Source organism: Carcharhinus amblyrhynchos, chromosome 12, assembly GCF_965287045.1.
Source record: "Carcharhinus amblyrhynchos chromosome 12, sCarAmb.v2.hapA, whole genome shotgun sequence".
NCBI lineage: Eukaryota > Metazoa > Chordata > Chondrichthyes > Carcharhiniformes > Carcharhinidae > Carcharhinus > Carcharhinus amblyrhynchos.
Genome location: NC_137335.1, coordinates 25,027,138 through 25,047,631, shown reverse-complemented (window position 1 = coordinate 25,047,631; position 20,494 = coordinate 25,027,138). Strand labels below are relative to the sequence as shown.

At 43.8% G+C, this 20,494-nt stretch overlaps 1 protein-coding gene across 1 annotated transcript in view; it reads left to right on the top strand.

Moving 5' to 3' along the window:
- Positions 1 to 20,494, top strand: part of igf2r (insulin-like growth factor 2 receptor) — a 169,983-nt gene that overhangs the window by 14,479 nt on the left and 135,010 nt on the right. Inside the window, exon 2 of the mRNA XM_080200242.1 lies at positions 19,664 to 19,794. Coding sequence (XP_080056368.1) covers positions 19,664 to 19,794 — 131 coding nt within the window. The remainder of the gene's footprint in view (positions 1 to 19,663; positions 19,795 to 20,494) is intronic.

Genomic DNA, 20,494 nt, shown 5'->3' with positions numbered 1-20,494 from the left:
AAATAATGGGGTACCTAGGTGGAACTGGGGAGTCTGGAGAGAGCATAATTATAGCCATTAGACATATGGGCCGAAAATCAAATCTAATGGCTCATATTGAAGGTAACAGATTATTTTATTTCTTTTCAGAAGATCCCCACATTGGCATGGAGGTGTGGGGTTAGGAAGGTTCTTTTCTCTCATTTTTGTTTTCTCACAGCTGCAACTTATTGTATAAGTGAGCAAAGAGAAATGTCAGCCAGGCCTACAGCTTAAACCGAGCAAATACTAATTTAATTGTCCATTGTATGGGATGTTGGTTGTAGCTTGTGCTCAGTTTGGAGACAGATTCTGAAAGGGCAAAAAGGCTGGAAGATTTGCCTAACTTGGAGAAAGAAATTTACAGTAACTCGGAGTGAAGGCATGCAGTTCCACTTGAAATCAGGTACAGTCTGCCAAGAGTTATAAAGCAGTATTAGGCCAGAATTGAAAAGGGCAGTGAGAACTTGAAGGTAATTCTGACTCCATAAGAGTGAAGGGAGGCCCATGCTTGAACTGAAGAATTGCAATTGTAATGGTGTTGGGTAGAGAACTGGCTTGCAAAGAGGAGTCAGAGTAGTAGTGGAGGGGTCCTTTTCTAGCTGGAGGCCTGTCACTAGTGGTGTGCTGCAGGGCTCAGTACTGGGACCTCTTCTGTTTGTAGTGTATATAAATGATTTGGAAGAAGGAGAAGGTGGTGTGATCAGCAAATTTGCTGATGACACCAAGATGGCTGGATTGGCAGGCAGTAAGGAGCAGTGTCTGGCAATACAGCAGGATATTGATAGGCTGGTTGATTGGGCAGATACATGGCAAATGGAGTTTAATCTGGATAAATGTGAGGTGATGCATTTTGGCCGGAATAATGTGGGGGGAGTTATGATAAAGGGTAAGCCTGTAAGGAGTATAGAATGGCAGCGAGACCTGGGGGTGCAAGTGCACAAGTCTTTGAAGGTGGCAGTGCAAATGGAGAGTGTGGTGAAGAAAGCCTATGGTATGTTAGCCTTTATAGGAAGGGGCAGAACGTTGGTTAGGCCGCATTTAGAGTACTGCGTCCAGTTCTGGTAGCCTTACTACCGGAAGGACGTGGAGACTCTGGAGAGAGTGCAGAGGAGGTTTACCAGGATGTTGCCTGGTATGGAAGGACTGGGGTGTGAGGAAAGATTGAAGAAATTGGGGCTCTTTTCCCTTGAAAGACACCGACTGAGGGGGGGGGGATCTAATCGAGGTATATAAGATTATGAAGAGTATAGATAGAGTAAACAGAGGTAAGCTATTTCCTATGGTAGAGACACATAGGACAAGGGGCCATGGACTTAAGGTGAGGGGGGAGAGGTACAACACAGATATTAGAGGGAGGTTTTTCACACAGGGTAGTGGGGGTATGGAATGCTCTGCCAAGTAAGGTGGAGGCAAACACGCTAGAGTTATTTAAGAGTAACTTGGACAGGCGCATGAGTGGGTTGGAGATGGGTGGATATAGGAGATTGTTTTAAATAAGGGTCATTAGCATTGGGGCATCCCTGGTAAGGTAAATGGATATGGTACAATAATGGGTTTTTTTCCTTTTCGTTCACAGGTTATAAGTCAGTCCGCCTTGTGTCCAATGAGGGGCATACACACGATGGGTCATACTGGGGCTGCTCTTGTTCGAGATTGGCCTAGTGCTTCATGTCATTAGTGTGTGCCTAAACTGGACTAGATACTGGTCAAGACAACAGCTCAGTGACTATCGCTGATTGCTGTGCAGACACATGGATTTGGGCCGGTGTCTGTGGGAGTTTGCGCATTTTCCCTGTGCTTGCGTGGATTTTCTCCGGGTGCTCCGGTTTCCTCCCACACCCCAAAGATGTGCTGTTAGGCTGATTGGCAGGAATAAATTGTCCCTAAATCAGTTCCCCCTCAATCTGGATGGCCATAAAATATTAGACAAGGGTTGTGGGTGGAGAGGGGGACTGGTGGTGTTGAGATGGCGGCGTGGGCTCGTTGAGCCGAAGGGCCTGTTTCCCAGGCTGTTTTTGTTCTTGGTGTTGAAGATAAAGGTATTTCTTTACCAATACTAGTGGAAGGAAGGCCAAGAAATCTCAAAGCTTAAAAGATAGCTATAGAAAAACTCTGGAGCTTACTCTCAGAAGTGAAGGAACCTGATAAGTAACCATTAATTTTGAGGGCAAGTGGGGAAAAGTGAAATGGAAAAGGGAAGGCTCAGTTAAGGATCTAAGGTAGTTTTCTTTGACTCTTGTATAGTAAAATCATTTGTTCAAACCATGATTCTTGTGACTTCATTCTTTCAGCAAATGGGGGTGCTCTAATTTCTGTTCGTGATCTATAAGGGGATCGTTATTCAAATTTCCATAATTGCTGGTCTTTGTTAATGGTTCGTGGAGGCTCAAGACTTCTAGTTTCAATTCCCTGAATACAACAGTTTGTTTTATTGTAAAATCTTTTCAAGCTCTGCATCATGGCCACCTACAGTGGTCATGATTCTTTCACATTAAGTGCTGTTTCAAATGCATTAACTCAGGATTTGGATTTGGTTGCTGGTCCACACGATTTGCTTAGCCAGCATAATTTCTGCCTAATGCCTTGGTTGACTCTAGAGCCAATTGTGCTCAATTTCACTTTAGATTGAGATGGTGCTGTTTAATCATTGTTATTACATGTATCACTTACACAAAGGTGTAAATTATCTTCTTTCTCTGAAACAGGTCATTTGACTGTTCGATTCGGGACAAAGTAACCCAACTATTTGAGAAAGTAGGATCAAATGGCAAGGAGTTCTATACTTGCATTGCTCTTTAAAAAATACCCTGATCTATTATTAAACTGTCATCCTGTATTGTGCCTTTTGGAAAGAGCAATGCTGAAAATCTTGTAGCATTTTAGTAAGACAGATATAAATGATTAGCAATCACTTTTTAGAATTGAAAAATTATAATTCTGTAATTATCCATGTTACTATATCTGTATATTAGCAACAAAAGTTCCTTGTTTGAGTGCTATTCCCACGAAGATTACCCTGCAGAATTTGGACTTTCCGTTAGATGGAGAGCAAGCCTTTAAAGTTAACCTCCAGCCACTGAAAATCTTGGAGAAAGTTGCTCTCCATCAAATCAAAGAACAAAAACAGGCCCTTCGGCCCAACGAGCCCACGCCACCATTTTAATATTACCAGTTCTCTACCCACCCACCCATGACCCTTATCTATTGTTTTTATGGCAATCCACATTGAGGGAAACTAATTTAGGGACAATTTATTACTTCCAATCAGCCTAATAGCACATCTTTGGGGTGTGGGAGGAAACCGGAGCACCTGGAGAAGACCCACACAAGCACGGGGAGAATGCACAAACTCCCACAGACACTGGCCCAAATCCATGTGTCTGCACAGCAATCAGTGATAGTCAGTGAGCTGTCATGTTGCCCAGCATCAGGTCCAGTTTAAGCACACACTAACGATATGAAGCACTAGGTCAATTTCTCACATTCAGGAGCAGCCCAAGAACGACCCATCGCGTGTATGCCCCTCGTTGGACAACAAGGCGGACCGACTTAAAACCTGTGAATTAACCGTGGCAATCATGGCAATGTTTTGCCTATTTGGTATTCTGTATACCCAATATGAGGAGTGTCCTGAGCTGTATTTTTGAGTATCATTGAGAGACTTGGGACAACTGCTGTAAATTGTTAATTTTAGGAGTTGAGCAGGGTTCTGAGCCTGTTGTCCGCAGATTCCTTGTTTGAAATTGGATATTAGAAAATTAAATAGATAATTGCAAAATTGAAGGCTAACCATTTATATCTGTCTAACTAAAATGCTGCAAGATTTCTAAGCATTGCTCTTTCCGAAAGCCCTGATGTGGGGAGATGGTTTAAGAAAGGTAGATTAGAGTATTTTCTAAATGGCAAGAGGCTCGGAACTCTGGACGAGCATCGATTTAAGGATCCAAAATTCAGAAGTAACTAAATGGCAGGTACAAAAAATATAAAACATGAATGATATTTCTTGAGAGCTGGAAAACAAAGAAGCTTAAACTATGTTAGAGACATAGAGTGCTCTGGTTAAAATACACTGTTCAGTTTCTGGTACTGCACCTTGGGAGAGGCGACAGATTGCCAATGATTCTGGAGTTGAGAGGGTTGATCTGTGAGGACATGTTGCGTAAACGAGGCATGGATTCTCTGGAGTACCGAAGACAGTGACAATTTAGTTTTTGATTTGATTTATTATTGTCACGTATTAACATAGCAAAAGCTTTTGTTTCTTACACGCTTTACAGACAAAGCATACCATTCATGGAGAAGGAAATGATAGCACAGTGGTTAGCACTGCTGCTTCACAGCTCCAGGGTCCTGGGTTCAATTCCTGGCTCGGGTCACTGGAGTTTGCACATTCTCCTCGTATCTGTGTGGGTTTCCTCCCACAGTCCAAAGATGTGCGGGTTAGGTTGATCAGCTGTGCTAAGAAATTGCCCCTTAATATTCAGGGATGCGTAGCTTAGAGGGATTAGTGGGTATAAAATGTAGGGATATGGGGTTAGGGCCTGGGTGGGATTGTGGTCAGTGCAGACTTGATGGGCCGAAGGGCCCCTCTCTGCATTGTAGGGTTCTGTAGGGAAACGAGTGTGTGCAGAATGTAGTGTTACAGTCATAGCTACGTGTGGCAAAAGATCAACTTAATTCAGGGCAGTTCCATTCAAAAGTCTAACAGCAGCAAAGAAGAAGCTGTTCTTAAGTCAGTTGGTATGTGACCTCAGACTTTTGTATCTTTTTCCCGAAGGAAGAAGATGGAAGAGAGAATGTCCAGGGTGCGTGGGGTCCTTAATTATGCTGGCTGTTTTGCTGAGGCAGCGGGAAATCTAGACAGTCAGTGGATGGAAGGCTGTTTTGTGTGATGGATTGGGCTGCATTCACAACCTTTTGTGGTTCCTTGCGGTCTTGGGCAGAGCAGAAGCCATACCGTGGTGTGATACGACCAGAAAGAATGCTTTCTATGGTGCATCTGTAAAAGTTGGAGAGGGTCATAACTAACATGTCAAATTTTCTTGGTCTTCTGAGAAAGTAGAGGCATTGGTGGGCTTTCTTAACTGTGGTGTCGTCATGGGGGGAGACGAGGACAGGTTGTTGGTGACCTGGACATCTAAAAACTTGAAGCTCTCCACCCTTTCTACTTCGTCCCTGTTGATGTAGGCAGGGGCATGTTCTTCTTTTGACTTCTTGAAGTCAATGACAATCTCCTTCGTTTTGTTGAAATTGAGGGAGAGATTATTGTCGCTGTACCAGTTCACCAGATTCTCTCTCATTCTTGTACTCTTTCTCATTGTTTGAGGTCTGACCCACAACGGTGATGTCATCAGCAAACTTGAAAATCAAATTGAAGGGGAATTTGACCACACAGTCATAGGTGTATAAGGAGTATGATGTGGAGGTGCCGGTGTTGGACGGGGTAAAAATAAGTCATCTCTCAACATCAGATTAAAGTCCAACAGGTTTATTTGGTAGCACAAGCCACTAGCTTTTGGAATGCTGCCCCTTTGTCAGGTGAGTGGGAGATCTATTCACAAACAGGGCATATATAGACACAAACTCAATTTGCAGAATAATGGCTGGAATGCAAGCTGTTACAGGCAATCAAGTCTTAAAGGTACAGACAGTGACAGTAGACAGAGGATTAATCGCAGGTTAAAGAGGTGTGTGTTGTATCCAGCCAGGACAGTTAGTGAGATTTTGCAATCTTAGGCAAGTTGTGGGGGTTCCAGATCAAGTGACATGAACCCAAGATCCTGGTTGAGGTCATCTTTGTGTGCGGAACTTGGCTATCAGTCTCTGCTCGCTGACTCTGCGTTGTCGTGTTGTGATGGCTGCCTTGGAGAACACTTTCTCGAAGATCAGAGGCTGAATGCCTGTGACCGCTGAAGTGTTTCCCAATAGGAAGAGAAACTCTTGCCTGATTGTCAAGCAGTGTTCATTCGCATCTTCTCTTCCTGTTGGGGAGCACTTCAGCGGTCATGGGCATTCGGCCTCTAATCTTTGGGTAAGCGTTCGCCAAGGTGGCCATCACGACACGTGACAACGAGGAGTCGCTGAGCAGAGACTGATAGCCAAGTTTCGCGCGCATGAGGACGGCCTCAACTGGGATCTTGGGTTCTTGTCACATTATCTGTAACCCCCATGACTTGCCTGGGCTTGCAAAATCTCACTAACTGTCCTGTCTGGAGATGATACACATCTCTTTAACCTGTGATTAACCCTCTGGCAACTCACATTGTCTGTACCTTAAGACTTGGTTACCTGTAAAGACTCTCATTCCAACCATCATTTTGTAAATTGAGTTTGTCTTTATATGCCCTGTTTGTGAACAGAACGCCCACCCACCTGATGGAGAGGCAGCACTCCAAAAGCTAGTGGCTTGTGCTATCAGATAAACCTGTTGGACTTTAACCTGTTAGGCTACTTACTATAAGGACTATAGCAGGGGGCTGAGAACACAGCCTTGTGGGGTACCAGTGTTGAGGATAATCCTAGAAGTGGTGGTGTTGCCTGTCCTTAGTGATTGTGGTCGGTGATTTGGGAAGTTCAGGATCCAATTGCAGTGGTAGGTGCTGAGACCCTTGCAGAGTTTGGAGATGAGTTTCATGGGAATAATGGTGTTGAAGGCTGAGCTGTAGTCAATAAATAGGAGTCTCACATAGGTGCCCTTGTTATTTAGTTGAAGATGTTAGTCCAAGTTTTAGTGGCTGCTTGTTTTCATCTAACAAAGTCCAGATTCTACATGGTTATCTTTGTGGAAACAGCACTCAAGCAAGAAACACCTGATGCTAATGTCCAAAATATATAATTCATTTAAAAATAGGAAATGCTGGTAATACTCTGCATGTTTGGCAGCATCTGTGGAGAGAAGCAATTAACACTGTGACCTTTCAGCAGACACACTGAGCTGAGAAGAGGCACCATGGAGTATTTTGGGTTGCAAGCCAGTGAAAGCAATAGAAATAAGTGATAAATGTGTCCCAGGAAGATACAGAAATGGTCCTAGGACAATCTATATGCTGACCCCATTTTAAGAAAAGTGGTTGTTGACCCTGTCACCTCATCTATGACTGGCATGTATTCAGTTAATTACATAACTGACCAATGTATTATGAATTAAATTAATGAAGTCAACTGTCAGTGCTCCCATATGAAAGACCCTTCATTAACCTGACATGATTAAAGATGTTGAGAGGCAAGAACCTGAAGTGTTCAAGAATTAGATGAATCTAGCAGTACTTGGGTTAAAAGGGAATTTAAAAAAAAACTCTTGTTATTGGGCATTGTCTGCTTAGCAATTTACAAAGGAGTTGCTAAACTCGTGTAATGTCGTTCTATTCAGCTGTTGTATTTGAGTTTAGATTTGGAACAAGTTGAGGCTTAATTCTGCTAAAGTAAACAAGTTGCATCGTAAAAGCTTGAACTCGCTTTGAGTATCTTTTTAGCAGTGGCATTCTCCTTTTTGCAATCTGTCACTTTTCCAGATTCAGAGTCTCTCCTTTCTTGAATAAAGATGTTACATCAGGGTTTCCAATCTGCTAGCAACACTTCCAGAATCTAAAGAATTTTGAATGGGTAATAACCAATGTATCTACTATCAATGCAGCCACTAGAATGTAGGTCATCTGGTTCTGGAGACTTGTCAACTTTTAGATCTATACTTTTCTCTAAGCAAGTAACATGATTCAGTGGAACATTGGTCCCAGCATGTTTCAGGTGAAGACTATCCCAATGATACAGCTTCTACAGCCCATGAATCAAAATCTATTTCTTCCACACTATGTTCATCTCTCTAACCTTATTTACTCTTTTCTGCTTTACTCATGGCTCAAGTTATTCTGGTGCTCATAATCCCCAAAAAGAATCTCTTCCTTGTCCTACCCGTGAATTTGGTAGCCATGTGGACCATGATCACCAGATCCTCCCACTGCAAATTCCTCACCTAGGAAGATGTCATGAATGCTGGCACTAGACATGCAGTGCACCTGCTGGACTCTCTTGGCTGCAGAGAATTGTCTATCCCCTAACTATACTGTCCCTTTATAATTACTGCATTTGTCATGGATTCCTGTACCATTTAGTTCATTTTTCCACCTTGCAGCCTCTGCTTTTGCCCAAGTTGAAAGAATCTCAAACCAGTTTAACAATTATGAAGTCTAAGACTCCACTTCTACTTCTGGGTCCCCATGCCTACTTGCGTGCAGTCAAAGACCCCATCCTAAGGAATCTGATCATCTCTTGCAGTAGAATATCCAAGAAACTTTCCACCTTCCTGATATATTGTGATGTCTGCAGCTCGGCCTCCAGCTCTGATTTGAAGGAGCAACACATTGCAGGATTTAAACCTTGAATATTTCTTTAACAGGTTGCACTATATCGAAATCCAAACCAAAGAGTCAATATCCTGAAATCTACTTTGCAGCTACGTTCAAGCGAAATCAAATGGGAATTGCTGCTTGTTTGATATTTGAATAGCCTCCTCTTTCAGCTATAATTTTGAGATAAAAGTTGGATCAGGAATAGCTCCAGGTGACCCCTCAAGTCTGCTCTGCTATTCAATCGAGTCATGACTAATCTTCAGCCTCAATCCACTTTTCGCCCTAATGAACCATATCCCTTGATATCCTCAGGTTACAAAAATCTATTGGCCTTAAATGTATTTGGAATTAAGCATTCACCTTCTGGGATAGAACATTTCAAAGATTCACAACCCTCAGTGTGATGATAAATGCTCTCCATTTGTATCCTAAATGACTGTCTTTTAACTGTCAATAAACTGGAAGATAATTTCCAATTTTAGACTCTCCAGTCAGAAGAAACAACCTCTTAGCATTTACCTGCCAAGCTGCCTCCTTCATGGGGCAGCTAATGCCACAGAGGTTAGCGCTGCTGCCTCACAATAACTCAGATTTGATTCCAGCCTTGGGTGACTGTAATTTGCACTTTGTCTTGTGTCTGCATGGGTTTCCTCCTACAGTCCAAAGATGTGTAAATTAGATGGATTGGTTATGGGAACAGAGCAGGCATGGGTATGATGCACTTTCAGTGCAGACCTGGGCCAGGTGGCCACCTTTGGCACTGTAGGGATTCTGTAGTCCCACAATTCCTGGGATGCAAGGACTGATACTTGAATATATTCTCAAATGTCAGTCCTTGCATCCCAGGACTTAAGTTAGTGAATCTTCTAATTTGTACCAAGCTGCATTGAAATAAGTTTCTTGGTTTTTGAAATATGTTTATGAACCAGCAAAAGACCAAAAAAGTGGTAAAAATATTATCACTGCCCATTTTCAGTGGCAGTTATATAAAGCTCAAATTTATCAAATCACAAGATACTTTAAGTGCCCCGTTATTACCACCACCAATAATAGATTCTAGCATTTTCCTGCCAACAGATGTCAGACTAATTGCCTGGAATTCCTGTTTCCCCTCCCCTTTCTTGAATAATGGTGTTACTTCCTAGTGGAACTATCCCAAAATCTGGTGAATTTTTAGAAGATTGCACTGAGGCCACCACTTGGAGCTCAAATATGTAGGCCACAAGGTCCAGGGCATTTGTTTCTTTTTGAGCCCAAGAAACTTCTCCAGTATTTTTTCTTTCAGCTTCCTCACTCCCATTCAGCTTAGTTCCGTGCTATTTCTGGTGTGCTTTGTGTCTTCGCTTGTGAAGTCACTGCAAAATATTTAGCCTCTGCCATTTCCTTTCCCGTTATAATTTCCCCTGTTGTAGTCTCTAAGGAATTCATGTTTGTTTGCCTTTTTTGCACAGTTTGAGAAGCTCTTGCAATCTGTTTATATTGCTAATTTGCACTTATTCCACTTTTAACACTTTTTTTGGCCCAGGTTTGTAATACACTGAAATCCTGAGGCATATTACTCTTGTTGATGCCACCACAAGCTTCTTTTGATCCAAAGAACAAAATCAGCCTGGGAAACAGGCCCTTCGGCCCAACGAGCCCACACCACTCCCTCAACACCACCAGTCCCCCTCTCCACCCATGACCCCTGTCTAATGTTTTATGGCCATCCAGATTGAGGGAAACTGATTTAGGGACAATTTATTCCTGTCAATCAGCCCTACAGCACATCTTTGGGGTGTGGGAGGAAACTGGAGCACCCGGAGAAAACCCACACAAGCACGGGGAGAATGCGCAAACTCCCACAGACACCGGCCCAAATCCATGTGTCTGCACAGCAATCAGCGATAGTCACTGAGCTGTCGTCTTGCCCAGTATCTTGTCCAGTTTAGGGGCACTAACGACATGAAACACTAGGCCAATCTTGAGCAACCAAGAGCAGCCCCAGTACGACCCATCGCGTGTATGCCCCTCGGACACAAGGTGGACCGACTTAAAACCTGTGAATGAAAAGAGAAAAACATTATTATCATACCATACCCATTTACATTACCAGGGAAGACTATCCTTGACCTGTATAGTTGGCCATGAATAAATCAGTTTCTGTGGAGCTTTTGTGCTCTGCTCTGCATTGTCACATCTCCTGAATTTACTTTCCAGTTGTTCTTTAAGTTCCCTCACCATTTCCTATGCATCTTCTCCCTGGCAACCTACCCCACTTTCATCCAAATATTTCACTTTTTACCTCCTTCTCAAATGTGAAGTTATATTTTGTATTATGATTTCTTAGAGTCTGGTGGACAAAATCTCAAGTCAATGGCACCACTTACTCAACTAATCTAACCATAGTGGCCTGTCTGTCTGTCTCTCTTTTCTGCTCAAACAGGCTCTACAAATGGGATTGAACCATGAACAGAAGGCTATTTAATCAATCGTGCCTACATTAACTCTTAAAGCCTCACTTCCCCGTTCTTACCCATATCACCTTTTGTCCATCAGGTATTTATTGAATTTCCTTCTGAAAGCTACTTTTGAATCTGCATCTCCCATAAGAACATAATAAGAACATAAGAAATAGGAGCAGGAGTAGGCCATCTAGCCCTTCGAGCCTGCCCCGCCATTCGATAAGATCATGGCTGATCTGTCATGGCTCAGTTCCACATTCCCGCCCTCTCCCCATAACCCTTAATCCCCCTGCCTATCAAAAACCTATCAACCCGCGTCTTAAAAATATTGAGCGAGGCAGCCTCCACCACTTCCAACGGGCAGAGAATTCCAGAGATTCACCACCCTTTGAGTGAAGAAGTTCCTCCTCAATGCCGTTCTAAAAAAAACCCCCCCCCTTATCTTGAGGCTGTGCCCTCTAGTCCTACTGTCCTTTCTGAGCGGGAAGAGCCTCTCCACCTCTATCCTATCCATCCCATTCAACATCTTATACGTCTCAATGAGATCTCCCCTCGTTCTTCTAAACTCTAACGAGTACAAGCCTAGTTTATTCAGCCTCTCCTCATAGCTCAACCCCCTCAACTCCGGCATCAGCCTAGTAAACCTCTGCACTCCCTCCAAGGCCAAAATATCCTTGTGCAAGTGCGGCGACCAAAACTGCACACAGTACTCCAGCTGCGGCCTCACCAGTGCCCTGTGCAGTTGCAGCAAGACCTCCCTGCTTTTATATTCAATCCCCCTCGCTATGAAGGCCAGCATCCCATTTGCCTTCCTGACCACCTGCTGCACCTGTAGGCTGGCTTTTTGCAACTCATGCACAAGGAGCCCCAGGTCCCTCTGCACTGTAGCATGCTGCGGCTTTTCGTCCTGTAAGTAGTAGTCCTTCCTACTATTATTCCTACCAAAGTGGATAACCTCACACTTGCCAACATTGTATTCCATCTGCCAGGTGCTCAGCCTATCTAGATCTCTCTGCAGACTTTCTACACCCTCAGCACAATTCGCTGTTCCACTTATCTTTGTGTCATCAACAAATTTTGACATCTTACACTCGGCTCCCTCCTCCAGATCATCTATATAAATGGTAAATAGCTGAGGCCCCAGCACCGACCCCTGGGGCACTCCACTAGTCGCCAACCGCCAATCTGAATAGCACCCATTGACCCCCACTCTCTGCCTCCTATTTGACAGCCAATCCTCTATCCACGCTAACACCCTACCCCCAACTCCATGCCCCCGACCTTCTGTAATAACCTCTTGTGAGGCACCTTGTCAAACACCTTCTGAAAATCAAGAAACAATAGGGTGAGGCCATAGCAGTATCTGGGAGAAAAAAAAATTGAAGATCAAGTAATTGCTTTACTGAGAGCCAGTATAGATGACTGAGCATGGGGTGATGGATGAATGGGATTTGATGCATGTTGAGGCGCAAACTGCGGTTTTTGGTGACATGGGAGTCCAGCCAGGAATGCATTTGAATAACAATAGAGCTGGGGGGGGAAAAGCATGAATGTTTCAGGAGATGAGCTGAGATAGGTGGAGCCAAGCAAAGTTATGGAGGTGGAAATAGGCAGCCTTTGTTAAGGTGTAATAGAACATAGAACATTACAGCGCAGAACAGGCCCTTCGGCCCATGATGTTGCGCCGACCAGTTAAAAAGCAATGACCCTCTAACCTAAACCAAACCCTTACCATCCATAAACCTATCCACGGATCTCTTAAACGCCCCCAAACTAGGCGCATTTACAACTGCAGCAGGCAGGGCATTCCAATCCCTCACCACCCTCTGGGTAAAGAACCTACCCCTGACATCTGTCCTATAACTACCACCCCTTAATTTAAAGCTATGCCCCCTCGTGCTAGCTTTCTCCATCCGAGGAAAAAGGCTATCACTGTCCACTCTATCTAAACCTCTAATCATCTTTTATGTTTCAATAAGGTCCCCTCTTAGCTGCCTTCTTTCTAACGAAAACAACCCCAAATCCCTCAGTCTCTCCTCATAGGACTTCCCCTCCATACCAGGCAACATCCTGGTAAACCCCCTCTGCACCCTCTCCAATGCCTCCACATCCTTCCTATAATGTGGGGACAAGAACTGCACACAATACTCCAAGTGCGGCCGCACCAGAGTCTTGTACAGTTGCAACCTGACGCTGTGGCTCCTAAATTCAATCCCCCTACCAATAAATGCCAAGACACCGTATGCCTTCCTAACAACCCTTTCTACTTGATTCCCAACTTTCAGGGATCTATGTACACGTACACCTGGATCCCTCTGTTCATCCACACTATTCAGAGTCCAACCGTTAGCCCTATACTCTACACATCTGTTATTCCTGCCAAAGTGAATTCCTTCACACTTTTCCACATTAAAGTCCATTCACCACCTCTCGGCCCAGCTCTGCAACTTGTCCAAGTCCCCCTGTAAACTAAGACACCCTTCCTCACTATCTACCACACCTCCGACTTTGGTGTCATCAGCAAATTTACTGATCCACCCAACTATACCCTCATCCAGATCATTTATAAAAATTACAAACAGCAGTGGCCCCAAAACAGATCTCTGAGGCACAACACTCGTAACTGAACTCCATGATGAATACTTACCATCAACCACCACCCTCTGTCTCTTATCCGCCAGCCAATTCCTGATCCAATTACCTAAATCACCCTCAATCCCATACATCTGCATTTTCTGCAGAAGCCTTCCATGGTGAACCTTATCAAACACCTTACTAAAGTCCATATATACCACGTCAACTGCCTTACCCCCATCCACCTCTTTGGTCACTTTCTCAAAAAACTCTAAGGTTAGTAAGGCACGACCTACCCTCCACAAAACCATGCTGACTACCTCCAATCAATTCATTACTCTCCAAATAACTATAAGTCCTATCCCTAATAATTTTTTCTAAAACCTTACCCACAACAGAAGTAAGACTCACCGGTCTATAATTCCCGGGGAAGTCTCTGTTCCCCTTCTTAAACAATGGGACAACATTCGCTATCCTCCAATCTTCTGGCACTATACCTGCGACCAATGACGACCTGAAGATCAGAGCCAGAGGTTCTGCAATCGCCTCTCTTGCCTCCCAGAGAATCCTAGGGTAAATCCTGTCTGGCCCAGGGGACTTATCTATTTTCAAACCCTCAAGAATATCTAGCACATCCTCCTTATCAACTGCAATACTGTCCAGTTTACAACCCTGTAACCCAGTGTTCTCCACAGCTACATTTATGTCCCCCTGTGTGAACACCGAAGAGAAATATTGGTTCAATGCCTCTCCAATCTCTTCCGGCTCCACACAAATTCCCACTGCTGTCTCTAACTGGCCCCAATCTTGCCCTAACCAACCTTCTGTTCTTAACATATCTATAGAACGCCTTAGGATTCTCCTTAATCCTATCAGCCAAAGTCTTCTCATGTCCTCTTTTAGCTTTTCTTAACTCACTCTTTAACTCCCTCCTAGCCAATCTAAAGCTTTCTAGTGCACTACCTGAGCTCTCAAGTCTCATCCGAACATAAGCCTCCTTTTTCTTTTTAACTAGCGAGCCAACTTTCTTAGTGCACCACGGTTCCCTAGCTCGACCAATTCCTCCTTGCCTGACAGGGACATACATATCAAGGACTCGCAGTAGCTGCTCCTTGAAAAAACTCCACATTTCGGACGTTCTGAGACCCTGTAGTCTCCTAGTCCAACCCATGCTTCCTAATTCTCTCCTAATAGCCTCATAATTACCCTTCCCCCAGCTAAAACTACTGACCTGAGGTTCATGCCTATCCCTTTCCATCACTAAGGTGAATGTAACCGAATTGTGGTCACTATCACCAAAATGCACACCAACTTCCAAGTCTAGCACCTGGTCTGGCTCATTTCCCAGCACCAAATCCAATATAGCCTCACCTCTAATTGGCCTATCAACATACTGAGTCAAAAAACCTTCCTGCACACTTTGCACAAAAACTGACCCCTAATATGCAATTGAAAGCTCAGGTATGACATCAAGGTTGTGATCAGGCTGGATGAAGTTAGTAGCTACAGAAGGATGTTTGGGATGGGACCTGAAAAGTCCTGCTATTTAATTGAAGGAAATTTTTTCATCCAGCACTGCACTGGTTGCCAGATCCCTTTTAGTTTTGTTTGCTTCTTTGAAGGTGGCAGAACAGGTTTCCAGAGATATGTGCACAACCCCCCTCAGGGCTCATTTGCCATGTACTGCCCATCCCACCAACCTGTATGTATCTTAAGTCTGTTGCTATCTCCCTTATGTTTACTACATTTTCCAAGTTTCATGTCATCTGCAACTTTCAAATTGGAAGAAACCAAGCTGTTACAGAATTATGACCATGTTTGGCCTAAGCCACCAAGGTATCATTGTACCTAGCTAGTATTTGAATGGACTCCTTGGCAATACTGGTTGCTGCACAGTAGCTCTAAACCAAAACAGTAAAATCTTTATTATCTGGTATGCACAGGGTCTGGGTGATGAAAGTTAATCAAAAATGCCAGTTAATGAAGAGTGCCATTGCGCAGTGGAGTACTGTGCAATAGTTGTGGCATATACTAATAAGTCTGTTATTGCAATTGACCAAGCTCAGTGTTCTTGCAATGATAGCAGGGACTTGCAGGTGGATGAGCAAACTGACTGTGGCATCATTGTGCAAGGAACCATTCAAGTGTGAAGAGTAAAAAGGAATGTAGTTTTGGTTAGGGGACTGTACAACTAGGGGAATGGAGACTCTTCTCTGCAGCTGAACCCACAAGACTGTTGTCTGCCTGGTGCAAGGGTGTAAAGCGTCTGCTCAAGTTAGAGATGAGGATCCTGGTAGGATCCAGTTGTCGTGGTCCAAGCTTCCAAGAGCACACTTGAGGGTCTTATGTGGCCACTGCTCTCAACACATCTCCCAACCTTTCCTTAAATGGAGTCACAGAACTTTCCCAAATTTACTAATGGCTTTTCCTTGAGCTGTACACTCCTTACCTCCCTTGGAAATTCCAGCAAATAAAAATCCAAATCGTACTCTTATTTCCTAGTGCAAATTTATAGTCCTTGAATTTAATATAGAACATCCAATATGGCCTATTCACTTCAAGTACGTACATTTTGTGATTTTTATCAATGACTTGGAGGAGGGGGCTGAAGAGTGGGTTAGTAAATTTTGCTGATGACACCAAGATTGGTGGAGTAGTGGATGAGGTGGAGGGCTCTTGTAGGCTGCAAAGAGACATTGATAGGATGCAGAGCTGGGCTGCAAAGTGGCAGATGAGTTTAACCCTGCTAAGTGCAAGGTGATTCATTTTGATAAGACAATCTTGAATGTGAATTACAGGGTCAACGTAAGGTTCTGAGGAATGTGGAGGAGCAGAGATCTTGGTGGTCATATCCACAGATCTCTGAAGGTTGCCACTCAAGTTGATAGAGCCGTGAAGAAGGCTTAGTGTGTTAGCGTTTATTAACAAAGGGTTTGAGTTTAAGAGCTATGGGGTTATGCTGCAACTATACTTGATGTTGGTGAGACCACATTTGGAATATTGTGTTCAGTTCTGGTCACCTGACAAGGATGTGGAAGCAGAAACGTCGCTGGATTCCGGGGAAGTGCCGGAAGATTGAAAAATGGCTAATGTTATGCCATTGTTTAAGAAGGGTGGCAGGCAAAAGGCAGGGAATTATAGGCCGGTTAGTTTAACGTCTGTTGTAGGTAAAATGTTAGAATCCGTGATCGAGGAGAAACTAGCGAGGCATCTTGAGGAGAATTGTTTGATAGAGCAGACGCAGCACGGTTTCGTTAAGAGGAAGTCGTGTCTGATGAATTTATTGGAGTTCTAGGAGGATGTGTCCAGGCTGGTGGATAGAGGAGAGCCAGTGGATGTGGTGTTTCTTGATTTTCAGAAAGCGTTTGACAAGGTGCCTCACGAGGTTATTACAGAAGGTCAGGGGGCATGGAGTTGGGGGTAGGGTGTTGGCATGGATAGAGGATTGGCTGTCAAATAGGAGGCAGAGTGGGGGTCAATGGGTGCTATTCGGATTGGCGGATGGTGACTGGTGGAGTGCCCCAGTGCTCGGTGCTGGGGCCTCAGCTATTTACCATTTATATAGATGTTCTGGAGGAGGGAACTGAGTGTATGGTGTTGAAATTTGCTGATGACACCAAGATTGGTGGAAGGGCAAATTGTGCGGAGGGTGTGGAGAGTCTGCAGAAGGATCTAGATAGGCTGGGCGAATGGGCCAGGAACTGGCAAATGGAATTTAATGTTGGCAAATGTGAGGTTGTCCACTTTGGTAGGAAGGACTATTACGTAGCGAAAAACTGCAGCATGCGACGGTGCAGAGGGACCTCGGGGTCCTTGTGCATGAGTCGCAAAAACCCAGCCTGCAGGTGCAGCAGGTGGTCAGGAAGGCGAATGGGATGCTGGCCTTCATAACGAGGGGGATTGAATATAAAAGTAGGGAGGTCTTGCTGCAGCTGTATAGGGCACTGGTGAGGCCACAGCTGAAGTACTGTGTGCAGTTTTGGTCGCCACACTTACACAAGGATATTTTGGCCTTGGAGGAAGTGCAGAGGAGGTTTACTAGGCTGATACTGGAGTTGAGGGGGTTGAACTATGAGGAGAGGCTGAATAAACTAGGCTTGTACTCGTTAGAGTTTAGAAGAATGAGGGGAGATCTCATTGAGACATGTAAGATGATGAATGGGATGGATAGGATAGAGGTGGAGAGGCTCTTCCCACTCAAAGGACAGTAGGACTAGAGGGCACAGCCTCAAGATAAAGGGGGGGCGGTTTAGAACGGAGTTGAGGAGGAACTTCTTCACTCAAAGGGTGGTGAATCTCTGGAATTCTCTGCCTGTTGAAGTGGTGGAGGCTACCTCGCTAAATGTTTTTAAGACGTGGGTTGATAGGTTTTTGATAGGCAAGGGGATTAAGGGTTATGGGGAGAGGGCGGGAACGTGGAACTGAGACACGACAGATCAGCCATGATCTTATTGAATGGTGGGGCAGGCTCGAGGGGCTAGATGGCCTACTCCTATTTCTTATGTTCTTATTTACCAGGATGCTACCTGATTTGGAGGGTACTAGGGGGCATACTTTTAACCTTCATGGTGGAAGGTAGGTATAGGAGGGATGTCCGAGATAGATATTGATTCTTCGTCCAGTGGTTGGGGTGTGGAATGCACTGCCTGCTGTGATAGTGGAGTCGGATACTTCAGGAACTTTCAAGTGGTTATTGGATAGGCGTGTAGAGCACAACAGAATAATGGGGAGCAGGATAGCTTGGACATAGCTTGGCACAACATTGAGGGCTGAAGGGCCTGTACTGTGCTGTACTTTTCTGTTTTTCAGAAAAGTACTTAGTGCAGCTACAGCAAGATAGAAAAACACTTCTGGAAAATATACATCAACAGCCACCAAATGAGCTGTCAGCCCTCCACTTCTTACTCAAATGGAGACCAATCTGTCCCTATCCACTTTTTCTCCTCCATCTGGCTAATCTGCACAGGGTACAGCCAGTGGCCACCTGTCCATAAATGGATGGTGAGGAATGGTTTGAAGTATCATGCCCATTTAATACCTATTGTGGGAGAATCTCATTTCTCTATTCAAAACATCAGACCAAATGGACTGCCTGACGAGTCAGTCATTATGGCACAAGGAGATCATTCGGCCCATCAAGTATATGCCAGCTTTCTGAGGAATAATACAATCAGTCCCATTCTTCTATTCTAACCCCATAACTCTGCAAGTTTAGTTCCCTCACACTCTTACCCAAATTTCTCTTGATATTATTTCTGCTTCCACAGCCTTGCAACTTCCAGATCTTTGTCACTTTGTTTAAAAAAAAAACCTTTTTTCCTCATTTTGTGCTTTTTCCACCATAAAAAGTAGTAATAGTTGTCTTCTGGAATTAAGTATGTAATTCCATAGCTCAGTCCACAGGGGTGGCTAGGCTTCATTATGGGCTAGTAACAGTGGAGTTACAGTATTCTTACAGCAAGCTGGTTCTTTTCCTTTCTACCGTTCCTGTTTTGCTCCACCTCCCAGAGCAAATCTAGAAGCCACTGTTAAAAGCCAGGCAGTTAATGGATTATTTCATGGAATCTGGTAGCAGTTCTGTGGTTTTACAAAGTGGTTAGGATCAATCGTAAGCAGTTTGGTAGGTTTTTCCAGTCACTGAAGGGAAAGGTTAGTGCTGCTCATAATCTCTTTGATGTCAGCAGTAAAATTAAGAGAAAAGTGCTCATTGAGATCCAAAGATTTGTTTTGTTTCAGACTAATAGAACAGTATATATACATGATTGAGGTGCTCTGAGATGCAAAAATGCAATTCCAGTTTTAGTTACACCATTCTGCTGACTTTGCACCACCTGTTGGTTTTCTCTACACATCAGACTTCAAGGGTGGTTATACTTTCAATTGTAGAATGCAAACTCTTCTATTTTTATACTACTTTTCATGTATGTGATGCACCAAAGTGCTTCATGTCTGAATTGTTTATTGTAGTTTGGCCATTGGTCTATTGTTCTGTATGCAAATGCAGCAGTCAGTTTGAGCTCACAAAGGTCCCATAAGCAGCAAATTAGATAAATGAGCACTTGATCTGTTTTTAGCTATAGTTCGGGGTGAGTATTACGGAGGCCACCTTGAAACTACTTGCCTTTTCAGGAAAAATGTGCCAAGGAATCTTTTTACATTCGCAGAGCCTTGGTTTACTATTTGCCTGAAGAATGGCAGCTCTGAATGCTGCTTGGAAATGGTAGCCTATATGTGCTTCCCTTTTTGTGTATGCAATTAACAGTGCTTTCCTTCTTGCAGGTATACGTGGGAGGCGATAGATTCTGACAAGGGAATAAATTACAAAATAAATCTCTGTACCCCTTTAAATTGTGGGAGCTTGAGTGCCATCTGTGCTTACAATGCTTCACAAAAAACCAACCAGTCAGTAGGTAAGTGTAGCAGACTTTATTATACACTTATTTTTAAAAGTGCATTTTCATGTGAGCATTATTCTGAACGTTCATGTTGCATACTGATATTTTTCATATTGTTTTATGGGATATAATTGGTGAATTCCACTGTCATGGAATATTCACTTCTACTAAAATACAAATAGTTTAGGCTTAAACTATCCCATTTACAGTTGAACCTGTATAATTTGGTGATGGAAAAGACTGACTTGATCATAAATCTTTTGCTCCTTTTTCCTTAAGTATAGAGCAAAGAATTGCCCTCTGCTGGGTGGCTCAGTGGTTAGCACTGCTGCCTCACAGGACCAGGGACCTGGGTTTGATTCCTGGCTTGAGTTCACTGTCTGGAGTTTGAGTTCTCCCTGTGACTGCATGGGTTTCTTCAGGGGGCTCTAGTTTCCTCCCACAATCCAAAAGACATGCCAGTCAGTGCATTGGGCATGCTAAACTCTTCCTCTGTGTACCTGAACAGGTGCCAGAGTGTGGCGACTAGGGGATTTTCATAGTAACTTCATTGCAGTGCTAATGTAAGCCTACTTGTGACACTTTAAAACTTTAAGTATTAAAGCTAATGATGATCCCTCAGAAATCCCACAAGACAGTCTCAAAGATATTCATATGAGAGCTGAAACCAAAATTGTAGACATGCAACATGCATAACAGCTGTAATACAAAAGAA